The sequence below is a fragment of the Tetrahymena thermophila genome (assembly GCF_000189635.1).
Source record: "Tetrahymena thermophila SB210 genomic scaffold scf_8254555, whole genome shotgun sequence".
Taxonomy (NCBI): Eukaryota; Ciliophora; class Oligohymenophorea; order Hymenostomatida; family Tetrahymenidae; genus Tetrahymena; species Tetrahymena thermophila.
Window position 1 is genome coordinate 575,495 of NW_002476326.1, and position 21,947 is coordinate 597,441.

Sequence of the window (21,947 nt, forward strand, 5' to 3'; positions counted from 1 at the left end):
ATTTGCTTTATTTCCTTCAAAAATGATCTTATTTTGGCAAATCTACTATTGATTTTATTAGTTTCTTTTTATTCTTATCTAATCACCTCTTACAGCGCTTTAAAAAATAAAGATAGAGTTGTTGTCTTTTTTTGGTAAGCTTTTTTAAAAAGTTTGTTTTTAATTAGCAATATCTAATATTTTTTAGAAAAAAAAATTAACAAAAAGAAAAGCTTTATGTATTCATTTATCTATTCATAACCATTATGCTGAACCTAGTTAAATAGGTTCTATTTGATTCAAATACATACAAAAATTAGAAATATTATTTTTAGTTACCATCTTAGGTAACTTTGCAAATTAATTATAACTTGATAAAATGTGTTTCTAATAACTTGAATTTTTTTATGAATTCATTTTTCATTTTAGTAAATTTAATTTTCTGATTTTGTACAGTTAAATAAATAATAACAACATTTAAAATTTTTTAAAGTGTATTTTTTGTTTAAAATCGTTTTTATAAAATGTATTTTTTTAATCTTAAATTTATAAACTTTAAATTCTGCTAAATTTTAATTTTGCTTTTTCAAATTAAATATAATAGATTAAATTTTTTCAAAAAAGTATTTATAAAATCCAAATAATAAAAATTTTGAAAGTATTAAATTAGCTTGTCACAATAAATAATTAATTATATATTTTTACTAAAATAATTATAATAATTTTAATTCAATTATCTTATTTTTAATCTTAATAACTTTCATCTTAACAATTACTGCTATTTTTTTTTAAAGCAACTGAATTACAATTTTTAGATTAAATTAAATTAAAATTTTGTATATAATTATCTATTTTTTTAACACAATCAATCTAATTATCAATTTCAATATCTGATTTGCTGTTTTCTTATTTTTATTCCTCATTTTGAGATAATATATTTTTGTCATTTGATGTATTTATAATTTAGTCTTCATTTTTCTAGCTACAGCTTTCTTGTAATTTTGGAGAATCTATTTAACTAAAATATTTGCTTTCATCTTAAAATCTTGAAGGGGATTGAGGAGATTGAGGGGTGAAATCATTTAAATTAAATTTACTTGAGTTAAATGCTTTTAAATTTATAATTGATTAGTCTTTTTGCAATTTATTAAAATTAAAAGAGTTAAAGATACTATTTTCTCTCTAACGACCATCACCTTATATTTTAGATTTACTATCAAAAGTCTAAGATAAATCTTTATTTTATTTAATATTAGAAAAATCTATTTGATAAAATAGGTTTTTGAGTAAAATAAACTAAATTTAAGTATTCATAATTGTTTTGATGCTTTTCATATTTTCTATTTCTTGCATTTACTACTTTACATTTTAAGAAACAAACCCAAAGAATTATTTTATTTTTCTAAGGTAAGAAGATTCATTTTCATCTTCATCTTCAATTTAAAATTAGTTTTCTTCTTTCTTTTCATTCTTAGCATCTTACAAATAATTATGAGCATTTGAAACTTTCATTGAGCTCTTTTTGTTGAAAATAGAACTTCTCTTTTTTTTTTCTTTTTAATTAGATTCTTTTTTATTTAAACTTTGGTTTTCTTATGAAAATATATCTTTATGAAGTCTATTTTGAAGCTTAAGTAAATTATATGGCTTAATAAATAAGCAACCAAAGAAAAACAATACTTGAAAAGTTCCTCCTAACTGAGAAAGTGCCCCAGTAATTTTTTAATAGGTTCTAAAATAGTTATTTTCTTTATTTTTGTCTAAGAAAAGTGAAATATTAAAGAATTCATTTGTAGTTTTTGACTATAACTGATAGCGATCTGTTACAAATTAAAGTTATGTCTAAGTTTAATAATTCTCAGCAAAATAACCTATATCGTCCTACACATGTGTATTAGAAAAAATGAAATTGCTTTTCAAAAGATAATCATAAAAGATATTGTAAAATTGAGTTTTACCTACGCTTTTAAAAGGCTTTTCAAAGTTTTATGTTTATACATTTCTATCTATGTAATAAATTTAAGCGTTTGATGTTTTAAGAATTTCTTATCTTAAATTAGCTGGTTTACAATTTGGTTTATCAGTACATTCAATAATTTTGAAAATAAGAACAGAAAATTTATCTTAATCAAATTACCCTTCCAGGTAAAGATCATTGTTTCCTTTTATGCAGTACTGCTTTTAGTAAGGCTAATTCAAAAAATATTATTTAGTGTCTATCATTTAAAAGTCATCTTCTGAGCAAGGCCCAGTAGGAATTTAGTTGACTATAAAATTTGAAACAACTTTCCCGTTTTAATTAGTTTATTCTTTGTATTCAAAGTAAGCCTCTACAGTAAAAATATCCTCATCTAAATAAGCGTTACCATCCTAGTCTTAAAGTCCAATCATAAAATTGAATTAATCCTTACTTAGAGAATATCTACTAGGTATCTAAACATATGTTTGCTCGTAAATTAGATTAGGATTTAGTCTACCAAATATTTAATAAAATTATTGATACAACAATGCGCAAAGTAATCCACCTACAATAATAGTTGCAAAGCCTCCAAGTCTTGAAGTATATTTGCTCTTTCCTTCATACTTTAATCCTACTTCAGCACCAAAAATGTCGATCTTTGATATAAACCCGAGTAACGCGTCCGTTTTCATTTCAATTAATCTTTATTGATTTCTTTCTTTCTTTTTTGGTTCTACTTTTTTTTTACTAATTATTTCTTAATTAAATATAGTAATTTATATAAATCGATAGAGCTAATTTTTTATAGCTACTCATTAAATTTAATAACTTGTCATAACCATAAACGCATACAAATAAAAAATCTAATATTTTGAAATAAAAAAATGAATTTTGTTTTTATGGATAATATACTTTTCCTCTAATTATAATAAATTTATAATAAATAAAAATTTTAAGTTTTGAACATTAGAAAAAATTAAAAAGAATTATTTGTAAAATTGATGTTAAAGACAATAATTGTGGAATTTAAGAAGGAGATAGCAATTTTATAATTTTCAGTTAAATTATTAAGTTATTTAAATAATATGTCATACATATTAATTCTTTTTTATTTATTTATGAAAACAAAAAATTGACAAAATTTAAAAAAAAGACTGATTAACATTTTGATAAATTTTTCATTCTATTTTTGACAATTAAAAAAAGGAAAGTGATGTTTTGCGAGTATTTGGAAATAAATAGATTAATTATTTGAAGTTAAACAAAGAATATTTTTTTATAATAAATGCATACAAATTATTAATTTAATTTAGTTTTCTCTCATACAGCTTTAATTTCTATTTATAATTAGTATATTTAGATAATCTATTTGTATTTTTAGATTAATTTTAATTGAATTAAATATTTTCATGTAGCTTTTTAAATCTAATAGATGGATTTTTGCTTTTTATATTGATTTCAGATTTTCTATTTTCTTATCCTTAATCAAAATTTTGAGATATTTTTAACTATTTATTTAATTTATTCAATTCTGTCATAATTCTTATAGCAAAATTATCCCGTAAAATTAAAGAATTCTTTTAATTTATAACTTTACTACTTTTTTTCATTTTTTGATAGAGAATAGCGCTCAAAATCAACTATTTTATTACTACTTATGAAAAGGTCATTTATATTTTTTGTTTTTTAATAGCTTACAAATTAATTACTATATTGTTTATTAAGGTTATTAAATATTCTTTTGCCCTACTATCTAGGAAAATAAGATTTACTTACTATCTGAAACTTAAGTTTGCATGATATATAATTAACATAATTTTTGAAAAATAAATACATTAGATCAAATAAATTTTTGAGAAAGTTAAACTAAATTTTATAATTAATTATAGTTTTAATGCTTCTAATATTTTCTATTTCTTATTATTATTGTGTTACATACTGCTATGGTAATCATTCTAAAAAATTACTTTATTTTTCTAATTAATTCCTTTACTTTTCCAATAACATTTTTTTCTTTCCCTTATAAATATAATAAAAAATTAAATTTACTTTACTCATTTTTATCAGACAACACTGAATTTATTCTATTATTTTACTCTTTTTGGAAATTTTTTTTTATTTAGATTTTGTTTTCTTTGCGAAATCTATTTTTAAGCTTTAATAAATTTTGAGGTTTATTAAAACACATCCTAAAAAAGTACTTAAAAATTCCCTCCCAATTGAGAAAAACTTCAGCAATTTTATTATTAGATCTAATAGCTATTTTCTTTATTTTATTTAAATAAATTTCTAAATAAAAGAATTCGCTTGATATATTTGACTAAAATTATTAACTAATATATCACTAATAAATTGAAGTTATGTTTAAGTTTTCAAAGACTAAAAATAGCCCTGTGTCATCTTAAATATGAGTAATATAAAAAATAAAACTACTCTAAAAATAATCATAAAAAATCTTATTGAATAAAGTTTTACAAATAATTTTAAAAGGTTTCTAAAAGTTATGAATTTTTAAAATACTGTATGTATAAAAGATGTATGCATAAGAATTTTTGAAAAACTATTATCCTATAACAATCAGTTTGCAATTAAGTTTATCTGTAAATTCAATAATTTAAAACCAAGAGCTAAAAAATCTTTTGCTCTTGCTAACCTTCAAGATAAAGCTCATTTTAATTTATTAAACAATAGTATTTTTAGTAAGGTTAACTCATGAAATAAACTTTAATATCCATTATTTAAAAATCATGCGCCATACAAGCTTAAGTGGTAACTTTTTTCACTATCAAATCATAAATGACTGTATCATTTTATATAGTCTATACTTTATATGAAAAGTAAGCCTCAATAGTAAATATATTATCATAAATAATAGGAATACCATTTTAATAATAAATTTCAATAATAAAATTAAATTTATCCTTAGTAAAATTACATTCTGCAGGAATTTAAACATAAATATGTTGATAAATCAGTAAATTTATCAATGATTTTGTTTTAAAATATTTTTTTAAGTATTTTATATTAAAATTTTTATTTAAAAAATAAATATTATAAATACCATATTTACTCCAAATCAATCAAATTATTAATTTTTGAAGATATTTTATTATTAAGGAAAAAATATTTAGACTGAATTAGAGTGAACAATTTTTCGAAGCAGATCTTAAAATATTATATTGCAATATCTAGTTATATGTAATTTGAAATAAAAAAAACACACTATAAAAATATAAATTAGTTTATTAAGAGTATATATATAATTGAGATTCATTAATTTTATTTTTAATTTGTACTTTAATTGTTTTTTATGTCTTTACTATTTAACTAACCTATTGAATTTTAAAATTAATTTTTATTTAAACTTTTAATCGAATTAAATATTTTTATGTAGCTTTCTAGATCTTAGATAGAGGGACTTTGACTTTCTACATCAATCTCAGATTTGTTTTTTTCTTGATTTTAATCAAAATTTTAAGACAATTTAAACTATTTAGATGAAATCTCAGGACTTACATCATCTTTCTTAGAGGAACCGATATCACGTAATAGAGGAGAATTCTATTTACTAAAAAATTTACTGTTATCCTCCTCATTTTTTATTAGAGAATGAACTGTCATATCAGCTATTTTATCATTTTTAATGTTAAAGTCATTTATATTTAACATTTTCAAATTGCTGAAGGACTGATTATTGTATTATTTAAAAATATTAGATTAATTGAAAAATATATTTTCTTTTGAGCAGGTTTCTATGAGATTCTTTGATTTATTGTCAAAAACTTAAGATTATTGATTTATTAACTTAATTTTTAAAAAATCTATTTAATAAAATAAATTTTTGAGAAAGATAAACTAAATTTAAGTATTGATTATTGTTTTAATACTCCTCATATTTTCTATTTCTTAGTATTACTGCTTAATATACTATGGTACGATTCCCAAAAACTCTTTTAGTTTTTCTATAAATTAAAATTTATTTGATTCTTAATCTGGTATCTTTTCCTCATCAATGTAATCAAGTTAAGACTAATTTATAATATTTTAAATTGTACTTTATGCTTTGAAATTAAAAGATGAATTTTTTCTCTTTTTGTTGCTTTTTGGAGATGATTCTTTTTTATTTAAATTTTGATTTTCTACTGAAAATATATCTTTATGAAGTCTGTTTTTAAGTTTGAGTAAGTTGTATGGCTAGATAAATAAACAACCTAAAAAAAATAATACTTAAAAATTTCCTCCCAATTGAGAAAGTGCTTCAGGAATTTTTTTGTAAGATCTGTAATAGCTATTTTCTTTATTTTTATCTAAGTATATTGAGATTTCAAAAAATTCATTTGTAGTTTTAGATTAAAGTTAATAGCGATCATTCACAAACTAAAGCTGTGTTTAAATACTCAAAGACTCAACTAGTAGACCTATGTCATCTGAAATTTTAGTATTTGTAAAAACAAAACTACTTTACTAAAGATAATCATAAAAAATGTTATAGTATTAAGTTTTGCCAACATTTTTAAAAGGTTACTCAAAATTTTGAGTTTATACAATTCTATCTGTATAATAGATTTATGCATAAGAAGTTTTTATAAACTATTATCTTATATCAGGTGACTTGCAACTAGGTTTATCAATACATTCAGAAATTTTAAATTACAGAACTGAAAAAAAATTTTGATCAAATTACCCTTCAAGATAAAGTTCATTTTAATTTTTTAAGCAATAATATTTTTAATAAGGCTAGCTGAGAAAGTAACCTTTAATATCTTCTACTTAAAAATCATCTTCTGTACAAGGCCCCACTGGAACTTTATTACTTACTAATTCATAAGTTGTTGTACCATTTTACACAATAGGTTTTTTAAACTAAAAAATGGCTTCAATTGTAAATATATCTTCATCTATAACAGGATTAGTATTTTAATCTTAAAGTCCAATCATAAAACTAAATTAATGGGTAGTTAGGTTATATCTTCTTGGTATTTCAACAAAATTTTACTCATAAATTAAATTTGAATTAACTCTATTATAGATTTAGTAGAACTATTGATAAAATATGGCACTAATTAAGCATCCTACAATCAAAGTTGCAAATCCTCCAAGTCTTGATGTATATTTATTTTGTCCCTCATATTTTAATCCAACTTCAGCTCCAAATATGTCAATTCTTTTGATAAATCTTAAAGCACTTAGCATTTATAATAATAAATTTTCAGATACAATTGGTTTTTATTTCTTTCCTTTATTTTTTAACTTTTATGCAATTAATGAATGAATGCTAAAATTGAACAATCAGATAAAAGTCTTAATTAGGTTTGTAATTATTGATATAAATGAAAGGTTCTTTTTCTATAATAAAATAAAAAATGTATTTTGTAGCTGGTTGAAAATTTTGTAAGCTTCAAGCAAATTTAAAAGAACACTTAGAGTTATCAAATGATTGATTTAGATATTTATTTATTCTATTTTATAGATGTTATATTTTCTTATTTAAATGAGTATTGGCTAATACAATTTTTTTTATTTCTCTTTGTTTTATACAAATAAATTAAGATAAAAAAAATTTATTTATGCCACATATTTTTATAAATTATAATTCCAATTAAATAATTAACATTTTTACTTTTATTTTTTAGATATTTTATTATAATTTTAAATAAGAAATATTTTAGAGACCAAAATACAACCTATTTCCTATTTAATAGAAAAAAATATTATGTTTTAAGTGAGGTGAGAGGGCTTGAAAATGTTTAATTACTTAAATATTATTTGATACTATTTTACATCTTTTATTTGCTATGGAAATATTATTTCCTCTTAAATACAGCTTTTACCAAATTCTTAAAATTACAAGTATATTTTTGAAGATGTGTTTTATTAAATTTGTAGATATTTACTGTAAATAGATAGTTGTTACATAATAGCTTTCTTTATTTATTTTTTAAAAATAAAATTTTATTTATTGATTTTAAATTAAATTAATTTATGAAAAAGTAAAATAAAATATTTTGGTTTTTAGTTAAATTATTTTTGAAATTTTTATAAGTTAATTATCTCAATGATAATTTAATTTAGGCATGTTGAATAAAATAGCATTCTAGTTATATTAAATTAATTTACTTGTTTATCTTTTGTAAAAATGAAAGCATCAATTAATAATTTAGCTCTTTCAATTATATTCATAAAAAAATACACTTATTATTAAAAAATTATAATAGCAACAATTATTTTGCAAAAAAATGGTAAAGTAGAGTGAAAAATGCTTAATAATGTAGAGTAAAATAAATTAATTACTGATTTTGATATATTTTTTGATAAGATAGGAGATTATCTATTTATTAAAAAGTCTATTTAGATATATTAAATTAGTTAATTAACTAATTTAATATCTATGTAAAAGAAGTAATCAATAGAAACTTATTGTTTTTATAGTTAATATAATTAATTTGATAACCTATACTTAATAAATACTAAATAACATTATTATATATTTTTATCAGTTTTTTTGGTAAATAAAAGTATAAAATAAACAAATTAGCATTAATAAATGGAAGTAGCTAATAGGACAATATACTAGATTTCTCTATAAGATTAATTATTCAAATCTAACTAATGTGAAATCTGTAGTTATTCCTTTGGGTTATTTAAAAAGAGCTACTACTGTAAGAGATGTTACAGGACAATTTGCTAACCATGTGGTTAAAATCGTTGTATAGTAATTAATTAACATTCAAAAGCAATCTATTTATATTAAAAATGTTCTAAACGAAAACTTTCATAATTTTAAATTTCTAATTTAATTTATTATAATTTAGATACCTGGTAGCTTAAAGTAAGACAAAAAGCCAAGAAGAATATGTGTTAAGTGTGCAGAAGAGTAGAAAGTTAATTTAGGAACAATAAGCAAGGTAACTTTATTTTGGATATATTAAAAAAGTAATTTATAAAAATGATAAAGCAATTATCACTTTTAAGTGCATTTTAAATAGTAAAATTATCATTATGAAAGACAAAAAAAATAGCGTCAAGTCTTGTAAAAATAATAAAGCATTTTAAACTCTTAAAATCATTTAAGGATATTTAGCTTAAAGAAATTTATAAACATCATTTAAACAAATTGCTTACTTTAAAATTTATAAAGCGTTTTCTAAAATAGATTTTCGTTATTAAAATAAATAGTGTCAGCTTGTATTTGGAGAAGACTCTTAAATAGGATTAAATTGGTTGAGATATTTAAATACAAATAAGTAATGAAAATTTAATTTTAATATAGATTATTTACATTTTTTCATTGAAATAGATAAGAAGTAGATGAAGACTTTTAGGAACAATGTTAAAAAAGTAATAAAGAGTTATAAAGCAATAAGGATTTGTAAAAAAAAGTACAGCAAGCTTAATTAGCTTTAGAAAAGGGTTTTATAGCTCCTAATGCTTTTAATTTTAGCATATTCGAAATAGTTTATGAATTGTAAATTGATTATAAACAATCAAAGGAAAAAGTATTAGGTATACTGATCCCTTTTTTTAACATCTATAAAAAATTAAATGTATCAGTAGAGCTTCTATAATTATCCTACTTTTTTCTCCTTTTGAGTTCATAATCTTTAGCCTTTAAATTTCTCAAATCTTATTTTTCAATATTTCCCTCATATGTCATGGAAAGTGAAAAAGTTATTGATGTACTGTCTTAAAAAATAAATAGCTAGTTTTAAAATGAACCATTCTGCAAAAATAATAAAAATTTTGACTTAAATTTCCTTGCATAAAAATACCATAAATATATCTCTTCATTCTTTGTTAATTTCCTCAGGTTCGAAACTCAGATTACCCTAATTGATAGTATATTTATTTCAAAATCCGTAAGATTTTTATTTTCTATTACAGTTTCTTAGTATTTTTGGCAAGCAATAGATAATCAATTTTTCTTTTAACGAACTAATTTTATCTTAATAATTAACGCATTAAGTAAGTAAGAATCATAAATTCATCTTTAATTAAAGTTTAATAGGTTAGAACAAACTATTTTTAAGGTCTTTCAAGATTTTCTGACACAAAAAATGTTACATAATCGATTTGATAGATACTTATTACTCATTTCTTCTAATACCATATTCCAAAACCTTCCAAGGAGTTTGTAATATCTTTTAATAAACTGAATGACAATTATTAAGATTAATTTTATCCTATAAATGAAATATAAAAATAATTAATTATTATTAAATTAAAATAGAAGCAAGCAATACACTTAGGACTTAGAAACACTAAATACATAAAATAACGAGGAAGGTGATTATTCAGATAGTGAAGAAATAGTACAGATAGCAGGTAGTTAATTTAAGAAAAAAAGAATAAGTTAGAGCTATTATGAGTAAGAAAATTAGGAACTTAAAAAGAAATTATAAGAAAAGAATGACTAGATAAAAGGTCTTCAAGAAAAACTGTTTTCTCTTTCAGTTAAACCAAACTAATAAGAATAAGTCCTTATAAAAAAAATGCAAAGTGATATTAATCTACTTTAAAAGAAAATTAAAGATCAATAAAAATTTATAGAAGAACTTACCCAAAAAATTATTAAGCAAGCAAAAGAAAAAGAAGATTCCTCTTAAGTAGATAAAGCTAGGCAAATGATTCAAGTCGAGTTAAAAGAAATGTGTAATTAAATTAAAGCATAAGTAAATGAAGAAATCTAAAGTTAACTTAAAGCCAATATAACAGAGACATTTTAGAATCTAACTCCCAACAAGTCTATCGAAAATGTTGATAATATACAATATGAAAATTATCAGTCCTCAAACTTTTTGTCTACAGCCCTAAATAGTAATATCAATAATAAATAAAACCACAAAAGCTTTGAAATACAAACAGGAAATAAGCAAAAAAATGAATCTTTCTTTTCCACAATTTACAATAATCACTCAAGATAAAATTCTTAATTTGCTGATGTTCAATTTATGAATAATTTACTTGGAGAAATAAATTAGTAGCAACTTAATTTTTAAGTCACAAATAACTAAATTTAATCAGGTAAATAAGGACACTTTACTGTTTAATCAGTTGATAATAATGCTAATTTATAGAAAACAAATGAAAAGGTAGCTAAAAAGAGTATGAGCGTCTGTGATGATGACAAGGAAATAATATCAAGCAGCCTTGATATTTCCCGAAATACTAAAAAGTCTAACACATCTTCAGAATCTATTCGTGAAGACTATTTGGCTTTCGATTAATCAATAATAGAACGTCTAGATAAGCTTTAAGGATTGCTTCTTAAAGACTAAAAAATAATTTCTTAACTCTTCTTTTAAGAAAGTACAAAGTTATCAAGTCAATGATCAAAATCAATTATATTTATTTACAACACATCATCCTTCTTTAAAATTCTTTACTAAAAAAATATCAAAAAATGTTAACAACTCTCATGTTTCTTATTCTTTCTGAATTTTAATATAATTATTTAGAATCATATTAAATTAATTATTTTTTAATAAACGTATTTACATACTTAAATAGATAGATATGTACTATCTTATTTATTTCAACTAAAAATAAACAAAAAATACCTTCGATTTATAATATGTTGATTTTAATTAATTATGTTATCTAAATTATTATTGTAAAAATTTGTAATTAATTTATTAGCTTATTCTAATGGATTACATCTTTATAAAATTAATAACTGCTCATAAATGAATTAAATAATTATAGATAAATAGTTTATTAATAAAGTAAAAATTTGATTTTTTTCTTTTAGTGAAATTTAAAATAAATAGATTTTAGTTTAAATTTAAAAAATATTAAAAAATAAATATATAAATTTTATTTTATTCATAAAAACAAAAATTTACTGATTTTAATTTGCAAAAATATAAATATTTTTTCAAAATAATATGTTAAAACATCAATCAATTTAGTTTAAGAATTATTAAGTCCATCATTGATTAATTAAAAGTTTTGTTATATGATGTCAAATAAGAATAATCAAAAATAAAAAATAGAAGAATAAAAAGAATTTTCACTTTTTTATTCGGTGATATAAATTTTGTTAGTTTATATATAATATTTTTAGAAATCTTTTGAAATTTCAAAAATGGATAAATTTTTTGGATTTTTAATAATAAATAATTTTTTAATAAAATTTAAATAAAAATATGCCACTTTTGAGGATATTATTTGCTTATTTTTTAAGATGCAAAATATTATTTTATTTTATGTTTAAATGTACTAAGAATAGTTAAAAAGGCTGCTGGTTGTATGATTTAATCGACGTATGATAAATTAAATGTATTAATTATGCAAATCAATCAATACGTCATATGGAAGTACTCAGCATTTAGTCAATTTATATAATTACCTTAAAGGTTTTATTTAAAAAGATAAAATTTAGATTTATTAAAATCAAGTAATCAATTTTTAAAATCTTAAAAAGTTCTAAAAAGAAAACAAAAAAATAGTCAAATCCATTTTATAAAGTAGCAAAAATAATCAGGCATTCCTCAAATCTTAAGCTAATTTCAACATATTATTTCCAAATCATAAAATTAATAATTCACTCAAAATGGCAAGCAAAGAAATATTCAAATTTACAGGTCTCCCAAGAATTGAAAGTAATGAAACACATTATTAATTATTCTACTTACATCTTTTCATAAAACTGCAGATAAAAAGGACTTTTTGAAATGTTAAGTTCTTTTTTAGATAGTAAATTCTATTTCTTAACACAAGCACATTAAAATAATAATCAATTTGTTAAAAAATTTAGTATTTTACATTTTTTTTCAACTTTTTATTTCTTGCATTGTTTAAATTTGAATTATTGTTAATAAAAAGATAAACCACTTTTCAAGCAAATTGATAAAGTTGCAAAAGAAAATGAACAAAAGTTTGGAATAGAATATTTTACTAAAGGGTAAAAGTTTGCATTTTAAGAAACTATTAGAAAAGCTACCTTTAAGAATGGCTGGTATTGCTACTACACTGATAACTTAGAGAAACTTAAAGAAGGATAAAGTTTTCATAATAGCTAGATAGTAGTGACAATTCATGGATGGCCAGGAGATCCTAAAGAAATGGCAGGCTTACAATAAACTATAACAGACCCTTCTTAGAACCCTAGTGGCTCTTTACTTTGTAGATGGATTAATTTTATGGTGCCTGGTATGGATGGTGAGATAGAAATATTTAGAGGAAATTATCATGGTTATTTAGATGAACTAGGTGATTTGATTATGATGCTTTTAAGAGACCATTTGCAAATTAATAGATAGGTTATATCTTTAGGATACTCTGGTGGCACAGTTATGTGGAGATTTTGTCATAAAAAATACCCTAAAATGTTTAAAGCTCATATTAATATTGCTGGTCCTACTATATTATGGATTCCAGCTCACACTTACATGTACAGCGTCTTTAATAGATACGATCAAGAATATGGATTAAGAAAGAATCCAGAGCTTTTTGAAAGCATAGAATTTCGTAGACATTTATTTTAAAGATTCAAAAGCGATCATGATGGTAATTACTTTGAATTTGAAAATGTTCCAATCATGTGTAATGATCCAGAAACATTGATGATATGGTTCAAGGCATTTATGACAGTAGGTGATGAAGGTTGGACTGAATACTATTAAATGGGACATAATGATTTACCTATTCTTAAATTTTATTGTTGTGGAGAGTTCGATCCTCTTATTGACACAGATTTAATGAGATATGAGTATTACTTTTATACATATATTAAACAAAGATTTGAGTTCATGACTGAAGCAGAAAAAGACTTAGTAAGAAATGACCCTATTTTAAACCAAATAACTAATTTTAATTTTGAGAACGTTTAAGAAAACTTCATTTTTGTTATGAAAAAAACTGGTCATACTATACATACAAAGCGTTCAAGGGAATTATCCAAGCCTATGAGATGCTTTATTCAGTTAATAGAAAAATTACCAGTAGATTATTACTATAAAAATGCAATCAGAAACCCTCCTGGTGTAATTCCTCCTGGCACTTTCCTTCCTAAACTATGATTGGACTACTTATTAACATATTATACAGTGTATTTTTATCAACATTTTTAAATACTAAAACAAAAAATGTTTATTTCAATAGTAAGTTATAATTTATAAATGATTGTACTTCTTCTTATTACTTTTATATTAAGAAACTCATAAACAAATAAATAAATAAATTAATCCATTAATAATATGATATAAAATTTACAATTAATTTTCTAAAATTAAAAGATAATTGCAAGAAAATATGCTACATTTTTTTAACTAGTACAAAATTAATATTTGGCTTTTAAAGAAATTTAAATCAAGAATCTATAAATAAGTTTTCAAACAACTAATCAACTAATTTATATTGGTTTTAGTTTTTTAAATAAAAGAATTTCCTTTTATATTTAAGTTAAATTAATCAAATTTAGGATTTGATTATAGACATAAAATTATATTATTTATTTTTATGATCTTGGATCTATTTTTATCTTTAATTCTAATTTAAATTTTGATTGCTTCTAAATTATTAAAAAGAAATTTATTTATATCTACAAAAAAATTAAAACTATATAGGTTGCCAACCTGTTAACCTCATTAAATATTAAATTTAATTTTAGGAGGGAAGCTAAACTTATTTAATTTAAATCAATCAATCAATTTTATCAGCTTAAGAGATTTAAAATTAATTTTATGAAGTAAAATAAATTAATATATCCCCTTTAAGATACCTTTTAAATTAAAAAATAAATAGTTTCTATTTTATAGATCCAAGCAGTTCTTTATATTAAGTAAATAATAACTTAATTTATAATAAATAATATAAATATCTTTAGAAAAAGTTTTAAATTATAGTAATATAAATTATTTTTATCAAAATAAAATGAAATACTATTAACGACCACAAGCTAAATTTTAAATAATGACATATAATATAATAATTTAGCTTTTATTGAAAAAAATAATTACATTTATTCAAAATTAACTAAGAATACAATTTTTAATTTTATTTTGTCAATAATAATTTTTAAATTAATTATTATAAATGCTTTAAGTTTATTCTCTCAATATTTTAATTTGAATTTCATGAATAATTTCATACTTTTTAAAAAATTAATGAAGAAATCTATTTTATTTTTAAAACAAATAACTTTATTTTTTAATTTTTGATTTTTGAATTTAAATAGCTAGTGAAAATTTATTAAATATTTTCAAAAATATAATTAGGAGAGAGAGTAAAATTTATAAACATTTTAAATTTAATAAACACTCTAATAATTAGATTAAATAGCTATTCATTTTAATTAAATAGAGTAATTCAGACTATTTAGAATTTTATAATAAAAATTAATTAAAAAAAACAAAATAAAAAAATGAATTTCTCATAAAATTAACAAAGATAAGATTATAGAAATAATTTAATAAATGGGAATCGTTTAGTAAATTATAATTAAAACCTCTAACAAATTGGGGTATAATAGTACCAAAATTACTATCCTAATATTAATGATATGCAATAGTATTAAGTTTAATAAAATAATAGCTTAAGATTTTAACCATAAGTTATAAATAATATGTAACAAATTTCTTAACACAGATTTTATGAATAAGATGGAAATAATTAATTAGATAGATATTAATATAAATAAAATTTAAACAGAATGATTGAAATCGAAGATATGTCTTAATAATAAGATAGACTAGCTCAAGGGAATAACTTTTTAAATAGAGGTAAATAAATAAATTCTGTGCAATAGGCTGACAGAAATTAAAATAATTTTAATTCTAACAAATTTTAAGAATCTGATCTAATAAGAAATTCTAATAAAGCTAATTTACTTTCAAGATTTTCTAGCAAGGATTAAATTAATCAAAGAGATAGAATATAGCTTAAACCTAATTACATCGAATTAGAAGATGAAGATGAAGATGACGATGAAATCGATGATAGTAATGGAGATTTAGATGATATCCAAGAAGTGAGTTAAAATTATTATTATAATCAGAATAACGAGGATATTGAAGATGATGACGATTTAAGTGATGACCGTAAATAAGATATATAAAATCAATACAATAATAGAAATTATGTTTAAAATTTGAAAGGCTAATTCTATGATGTAAGACCTCAAAAACCTTCTTCCTATAATAACTATTAGCATAATTAAGCTCCTAAATAAAACATTATTTAAGAAAATCACCATTAAAAGATAAACAATTTAAATAAAGTGTTTGAATATTAAAGGCTTGGTTTAAGCAACAATAATAACTTTAATAATGAAATTAAAAATGCCAATAATCCTACTTCGAGGTAGAATTAAAAATAAAATTAACCAAAAAGTGAAGCTTAAGAAAATAACAAAGGCTTGTTTAAATAACATCAAATTAACGATACTGTGAAAAATGATCAATAGTCTCATAATTAAGAACCTGTTAGAAGGCAGGCTCAAGAAGAAATGAATAATAAATATCCTTCCTTCGATAGTGAAGCAACATCAGAAGAAGATTTTATCACTAGATGTGAAAGAATCAAGCTGCAAGCTGAAAAATAAGAAGACAGATTTGAAAACATTTACGAATACTTAGAAAAAGAAAGAAAAGAGTGTAATTAATTAAATTTTTTAGTTTATGTTTATTTAATTTTTGACACACTATATATATTAAAATTATATAAAAAAAATATTTTTTAATATAGTTATTAAAGAAGGGTAAATGATTAAATACTATCGAAACAAAGAAAGGTTACGCAAAATTACTAGCAACGACTACACTAAAACTTGCTCTTATGAAGATGAAAAGAAGTTGAAAGGGATTGAAAAAACTTACTCATACAAGAAACATTTGCATGATGATTTAATGGTATTTTTTTATTTGGAAAATATTTTTTATTGATAATATTTATATTGTATAGAATAAGGAGAACAAAGAAAAATATTGCTTTTAGTTATCTATGAAAGCATTTATAAATTTTATAGGGGATATACGAAAATATGAAGAAGATGGAGTAAATCAATACAATTTTTAAATATGTGAAAATAAATATTTTATTTTAAATAAAGAATTAATATGATTAGAAAACAGAAATTTTATTGGAATATCAACAGAAATAAAAGAAACTAAGATCCCCCCCAAAAAATTACTTGCACAAAGAATAGCCTATTGTAAAAATTTAAATTCTAAGATAATTTATCAAATTTATTTAAGTATAAAAAAAGAATCACTGATGAAAGCATAATTCTATTGTCATAAGAAGAAAATCCAGTAGCTCAATCTGATAAAAAGGTTTAAAAAAATTAAATTTATTCAAATAATGAAGATAAAGAAGACGAATACGATAAAGAAAGTGCTTAAAATGAAGAGGAAATATTAAAATTAAAAAAATCAATAAAATCTAAATGTAATTTAATAAGCTTGCTTCTTTTTATATATTGATTATTATTTTAGAATAAAAAGTAAAGCTTCCTTGCTATTGCCAAGAAGACAAAAAAGATGAGGTAAGGCTCTGTTATAATAAAAAATGCACAAGATAATGGTTTCATTTAAAGTGCCTAGAAAAAAGAGAATAACTAAAAAAAATTGAACAAAATCAAAATAATTCTTAAGAAATCGAGACAGCTTTACCTAAAACTGATGATGAATGGTGTTGTGAAGATTGTCGCTAAGATGAATCCTTAATATAAAAGAGGTCTTCCAAACATAGAAAGTATTTGCAAAAGTAGAGAAATATGGCTTTTAAAAACAATGGGCAATTAGTTAATGAAAATTAAAAGTAAAGTAAAAAATCATCAAACAAGAAAGGTAATGCTTCTTCTCTTACCATGCTCAATTCTACTCTGTTTGGTTCGGAAAATAGTATAAGTATGATTAAAGGAGAAAATAGTAACAACCTTATCAGTTCAAACTCATTTAAAAAAAATTTAGAGAGTGCATAAAAGGTTATCGGATCTGCTTAAAAAAGTGATTTTTCTAATGATAAAAAATTAAGTCCTATAATGTAATAAAAAAGTTAGAATTAATCTCCTGAATCCTAAAAAAAAGACAATTCAGACTAAAAGTTATAAAGAATTCTTAATAAATATGCACCTGAATAATCTGATTTAAATAAAAGTGATCATATTTTATCTCAATAGTAGTAAGTAGAATAAATTTCATCTAAATCTCCTTAACAAAAAATAAAAGAAACTTTTGATAATTAATAAAAAATTTCTCCATAATCTCAAAAGCTTGAAAATAAAAGCGGAGAAGAACAGAAGAATATTAACAACAAAATCAGTCCAAATAATTCCAAAAGAGATATCGAAATAGAATAAAAGAAAGTAGATGATATTGACCTAGAACAAGACCTATAATTTTATAGCACAAACAAAAACCAAGAAGAAAAAATATAGATTGAATAGTAAAATAGCTAAATTTTTACTCCTATTAAATAATTTAATTTAGAGTCCTCTCATATCGATTGTTTGAATTAAAAAACTGATAAATCAAATCAAGATTCAATTAAATTTCATTAAAATTTGATATTCAGCTGTTAAGTAGACTTAGAAAAATATAAAAAGAATAAGAGATCCAAAGCTGAAGTAAATTTGATTGCTCTAATCAAAAACAACCCTTTTGAAATCGAAATTTTCAATTTTGATAAAAACCTCACAGATTCCAGAAAACTCCAATCAGTCTACTATAAAGCTAATAGCCCTGAAACTTCTTATTATTTTGCTGAGCACATTATATTTAAAAGTAAATTATAATTTTTTCAAAAAAATATTTTATAAAAATTAATTTATTTATTTATTATTTGATGACTAAATTTTAAATCATTTAAAAATTATCATCGTGCCTCAAAGTTTTTTAAAAAAGAATTGTTAAAAAAAAAATTTTGGTCCAAAATTATTCAAGAAATAAAATAAAACAATTATTTTTAATAATATAAAATTTTTTACTCACAAATAGTTTTATTTATGATTTTAAATTATTTAACTTCAGATAGTAAGATAAGTTTTAATTATTTATTTAATAATTTTAATTAAATGAATGACCTCAAATAAATTTATTGATAATTTTAAATTATCTAAATTAAAAAATGTTTAATAGTAAATTTAAATTATTTAAAATAAAGTTATTGAATTAAAATTTTAAATGAATTTATTCACTTTTTTTATTTTAATAATAAAAAAGAGTCTTCATACTTAATATTTTCACATGAATAAACTATGAGTATATTTTCAGTGTAAGAAAAAAATATGTGGAAAATGCCTTAATAGTTTAGTTAGAGTTAAGCTTTTTATCTGTCTTCAAATGAAAATTGCATTTAAATATATACTTAAGGGAATTAAAAAAATGAATTAAAGTGTATTAATATTTCATTTTTTGATAAAACTATCTCAATAACAGAGGAGAAATTTGATCTTGATGAAATGTTTCAAAATTTTCAATAACTTAGTTTTTACAAAGATCAAAACCAGCAAATCTGCTTCATGTTTCTAAGTTAAGATAGATAAACAATATACCTCTGCCCTGATTTAGATAAGGATTCAGATAAACCTGTCATTAGTATTGAAAATGATATTCCATTATTATAAATGCATGTAGTAGATCCATTTGACTAAAAATAAGTTTTCATGGATAATTAAAAGAGAATACTTATTTACGAAAAGAATGGTTACAAATTTTGTGAAAACTAATCAGTTTATTCATGCTCAAATAAGCATTAGTGTATAAAGTATTATGTCTAAAGTTAAAAAAACATTCTGCTATAATTATACGAAGAATAAATACACCTATAATATTTGGACGATGTATATTCTTCTCCAAAAGTTTTAAGCTTTTCTAAGCCATTTATAGATGCTATCTACTAAGAGGATGATACTTCGATAATAATTTTCTTTATTGAGAAATGTGCTAAAGTTAAAGATTAAGTAATCAGCTACTTTATAGTAGAAAAATGATTTACTGAATATCCATCTTAAAATGTAGTAACTAACTTATATTTATTTTGAATAAAATTATTTTAATTTAAAATTTAAAATTTAATTTATTAGTAAATTTCTTTATTTTATGTTAATTTTGTTTTTTTAAGAATGCCTTTTGAATAATAAGTATTAGAATTGGAATTTAATTTGATGAAATTCAAATTTGTTTTACATATAGGCTAAAAACAATAATTAATAAATATTTCTATAATATCAAAACGTTTTTAGACTTTTATATATGAAAAGTAATGCTAATAAATGTGTTAGATTATCAATCACGTCATATTTGTAAACTATGAAATTTTTTAAATTCAGAAAACGATTCGAATAAATAATGTAATAAATAGCTTTACATATTTAATTTATTTTATTAAAATTATATTTTTTTATTTAAGGTTTAGCATTTGTTATAAGAAATATTTTTATTTTATTAGTTATTATTTATATAGAATTAGTCTTTTATAATATTTTTTAATGTCTTAATGGTAATTAATTTAGTGTTTGCTAAATATTATATAGTTAATAAATATTTTTTAAATATCTCTAGCAAACATTTCAAAAAATACTGCAACAGCAATTATTTTCCTTTTAGATTTATTAGTTTCTATACTACTTATTTTCATTTTATAACACTTATTTTTAAAATTTAGGATCAATACTATGAATAGAGTTCATTTTTGATCTTGTTTGTGATACACTGCTTATATTTGACTAGTTACTTTCAACCATATATTACTATGTATAATAAGGGTATTAATATTCCTGTTTTTTTATGCTAAGCACCAATTAGTTGAATATAACCTTTGCTGATTTAGGATCATTTTTTAAAGAAACTTCATGAAATGGAATTCCGAATTTATTAGCTAGATTTTAACCTTCCATAAATGAAACTTTTCTATTTTCCTCTAAATCCTTTTTGTTTCCAATCAGAACTGCAAAAAAATTTTAATCTTATTTACTTGTTAAGATTTTTTACCATATCTAATTTTAAACTTATTGAAAGCTATCGTAATCATCAATTGAGTATATAATGAAGAATCCATTATTATAAAATATCATTTATTCTATTATCAGCTAAAATTCTTCTTAACCTGCTGAATCTTATATTCCTATTATGAATTTTTAAAAACTAATAATTAATAACCAAAACCAAAATTTTAATGGAAACTAATTCAAAATGTTATCTTAAATTTTTATATTACTAACATATTCGACAATTTCTTTGCCGCTTGACTCTCTTAAATCAAAATAATAGGCATCGATAAAAGTTTAAATGTGTTCATCTGGTATTTTCCCTTCCAATAGGCAACTCTTGAAAGATGTTTTACCAACTGTTTCTTTTCCTAAAAGCATCAACTTTATAGAATTCACTTCAATATCATTTTCTTCATTCTCTTATATTTTATGACTCTATATGTTGTATGCATTTTCAAATTGTACAATGCTGCTCATCTTTTACAAAAATAAGATATTTATTTCAATTCAACTTGATATTTCTTTAACTTCTATGCTATTTATATCAATCAAAATTTAATTGATTAGAATCAACTTTTTGATAATTAAAAAACCCTTTTGTTTTTTAATTAAAGATAGCATCAAAAGTACTAAAATATTCACAAAATAAAGATATTTATTTACTCGCTAACCACCTTTTCTCTTTATTAGAAAGTAACTTGATGATTTTTGATGGAAAAGATTTATTATTACCATCTGAGCAAATTTGATAACCAACTATATCCTTTCACTAATAGTTTTTATATTATAAAAAAATACATTCAATTTTTTAATTTCATGTCTTTTTTTGAATCTCAAAGTCTTCCATTCATTCATTATAAAAATTATACTATTTTAATTTTTTGAGTAAGTAATTGAAAATTAAATAATTAAAGCTATTATAAAAATATTTTATTTATAAATAAAAAATTAGTTACTTTATGATAAATCTATGTTACATATAAGGGTATTTTTAATGTTTATTTCAATTTAATTTCTAAATTTTATGTTTTTTTTTTTCATAAAAAGGTAGGGGGGTTGGGGTTGGGGTTGGGGTTG

At 21.3% G+C, this 21,947-nt stretch overlaps 7 protein-coding genes across 7 annotated transcripts; 4 read left to right on the top strand and 3 right to left on the bottom strand. All coding sequences in view use genetic code 6, as the record gives it.

The window, feature by feature from the left end:
* Positions 1–708: 708 nt before the first annotated feature.
* TTHERM_00412090 (transmembrane protein, putative) lies at positions 709–2,631 on the bottom strand (the record flags this gene model as incomplete). Its single annotated transcript, XM_001020903.1, has 1 exon — positions 709–2,631. One exon carries the CDS (start codon positions 2,629–2,631, stop codon positions 709–711), a length of 1,923 nt encoding a protein of 640 aa, XP_001020903.1.
* Positions 2,632–4,473: 1,842 nt separating this feature from the next.
* TTHERM_000412109 (hypothetical protein) lies at positions 4,474–4,906 on the top strand (the record flags this gene model as incomplete). The annotated part of the gene is made up of 2 exons (XM_012798830.1): positions 4,474–4,539; positions 4,631–4,906. The coding sequence occupies 2 exons, from the start codon at positions 4,474–4,476 to the stop codon at positions 4,904–4,906; spliced, it is 342 nt and encodes a 113-aa protein (XP_012654284.1).
* Positions 4,907–5,209: 303 nt separating this feature from the next.
* Positions 5,210–7,132, bottom strand: TTHERM_00412110 (transmembrane protein, putative; the record flags this gene model as incomplete). Its single annotated transcript, XM_001020905.2, has 1 exon — positions 5,210–7,132. One exon carries the CDS (start codon positions 7,130–7,132, stop codon positions 5,210–5,212), a length of 1,923 nt encoding a protein of 640 aa, XP_001020905.2.
* A 1,258-nt stretch (positions 7,133–8,390) lies between these two features.
* Positions 8,391–11,268, top strand: TTHERM_00412130 (FYVE zinc finger protein; the record flags this gene model as incomplete). The annotated part of the gene is made up of 5 exons (XM_001020907.2): positions 8,391–8,651; positions 8,752–8,844; positions 9,116–9,183; positions 9,237–10,070; positions 10,167–11,268. The coding sequence occupies exons 1-5, from the start codon at positions 8,484–8,486 to the stop codon at positions 11,266–11,268; spliced, it is 2,265 nt and encodes a 754-aa protein (XP_001020907.2). The 5' UTR covers positions 8,391–8,483.
* A 1,223-nt stretch (positions 11,269–12,491) lies between these two features.
* On the top strand, positions 12,492–13,959 carry TTHERM_00412140 (hypothetical protein; the record flags this gene model as incomplete). Its single annotated transcript, XM_001020908.3, has 2 exons — positions 12,492–12,540; positions 12,764–13,959. The coding sequence occupies 2 exons, from the start codon at positions 12,492–12,494 to the stop codon at positions 13,957–13,959; spliced, it is 1,245 nt and encodes a 414-aa protein (XP_001020908.1).
* A 1,307-nt stretch (positions 13,960–15,266) lies between these two features.
* Positions 15,267–19,871, top strand: TTHERM_00412150 (hypothetical protein; the record flags this gene model as incomplete). The annotated part of the gene is made up of 7 exons (XM_001020909.4): positions 15,267–16,533; positions 16,625–16,788; positions 16,841–16,933; positions 16,989–17,090; positions 17,134–17,326; positions 17,374–18,663; positions 19,102–19,871. The coding sequence occupies exons 1-7, from the start codon at positions 15,303–15,305 to the stop codon at positions 19,869–19,871; spliced, it is 3,843 nt and encodes a 1,280-aa protein (XP_001020909.4). The 5' UTR covers positions 15,267–15,302.
* Positions 19,872–20,450: 579 nt separating this feature from the next.
* Positions 20,451–21,347, bottom strand: TTHERM_00412160 (small guanosine triphosphatase family (GTPase)-like Ras family protein; the record flags this gene model as incomplete). Its single annotated transcript, XM_001020910.3, has 2 exons — positions 20,451–21,004; positions 21,098–21,347. 2 exons carry the CDS (start codon positions 21,345–21,347, stop codon positions 20,451–20,453), a joined length of 804 nt encoding a protein of 267 aa, XP_001020910.3.
* Positions 21,348–21,947: the final 600 nt, after the last annotated feature.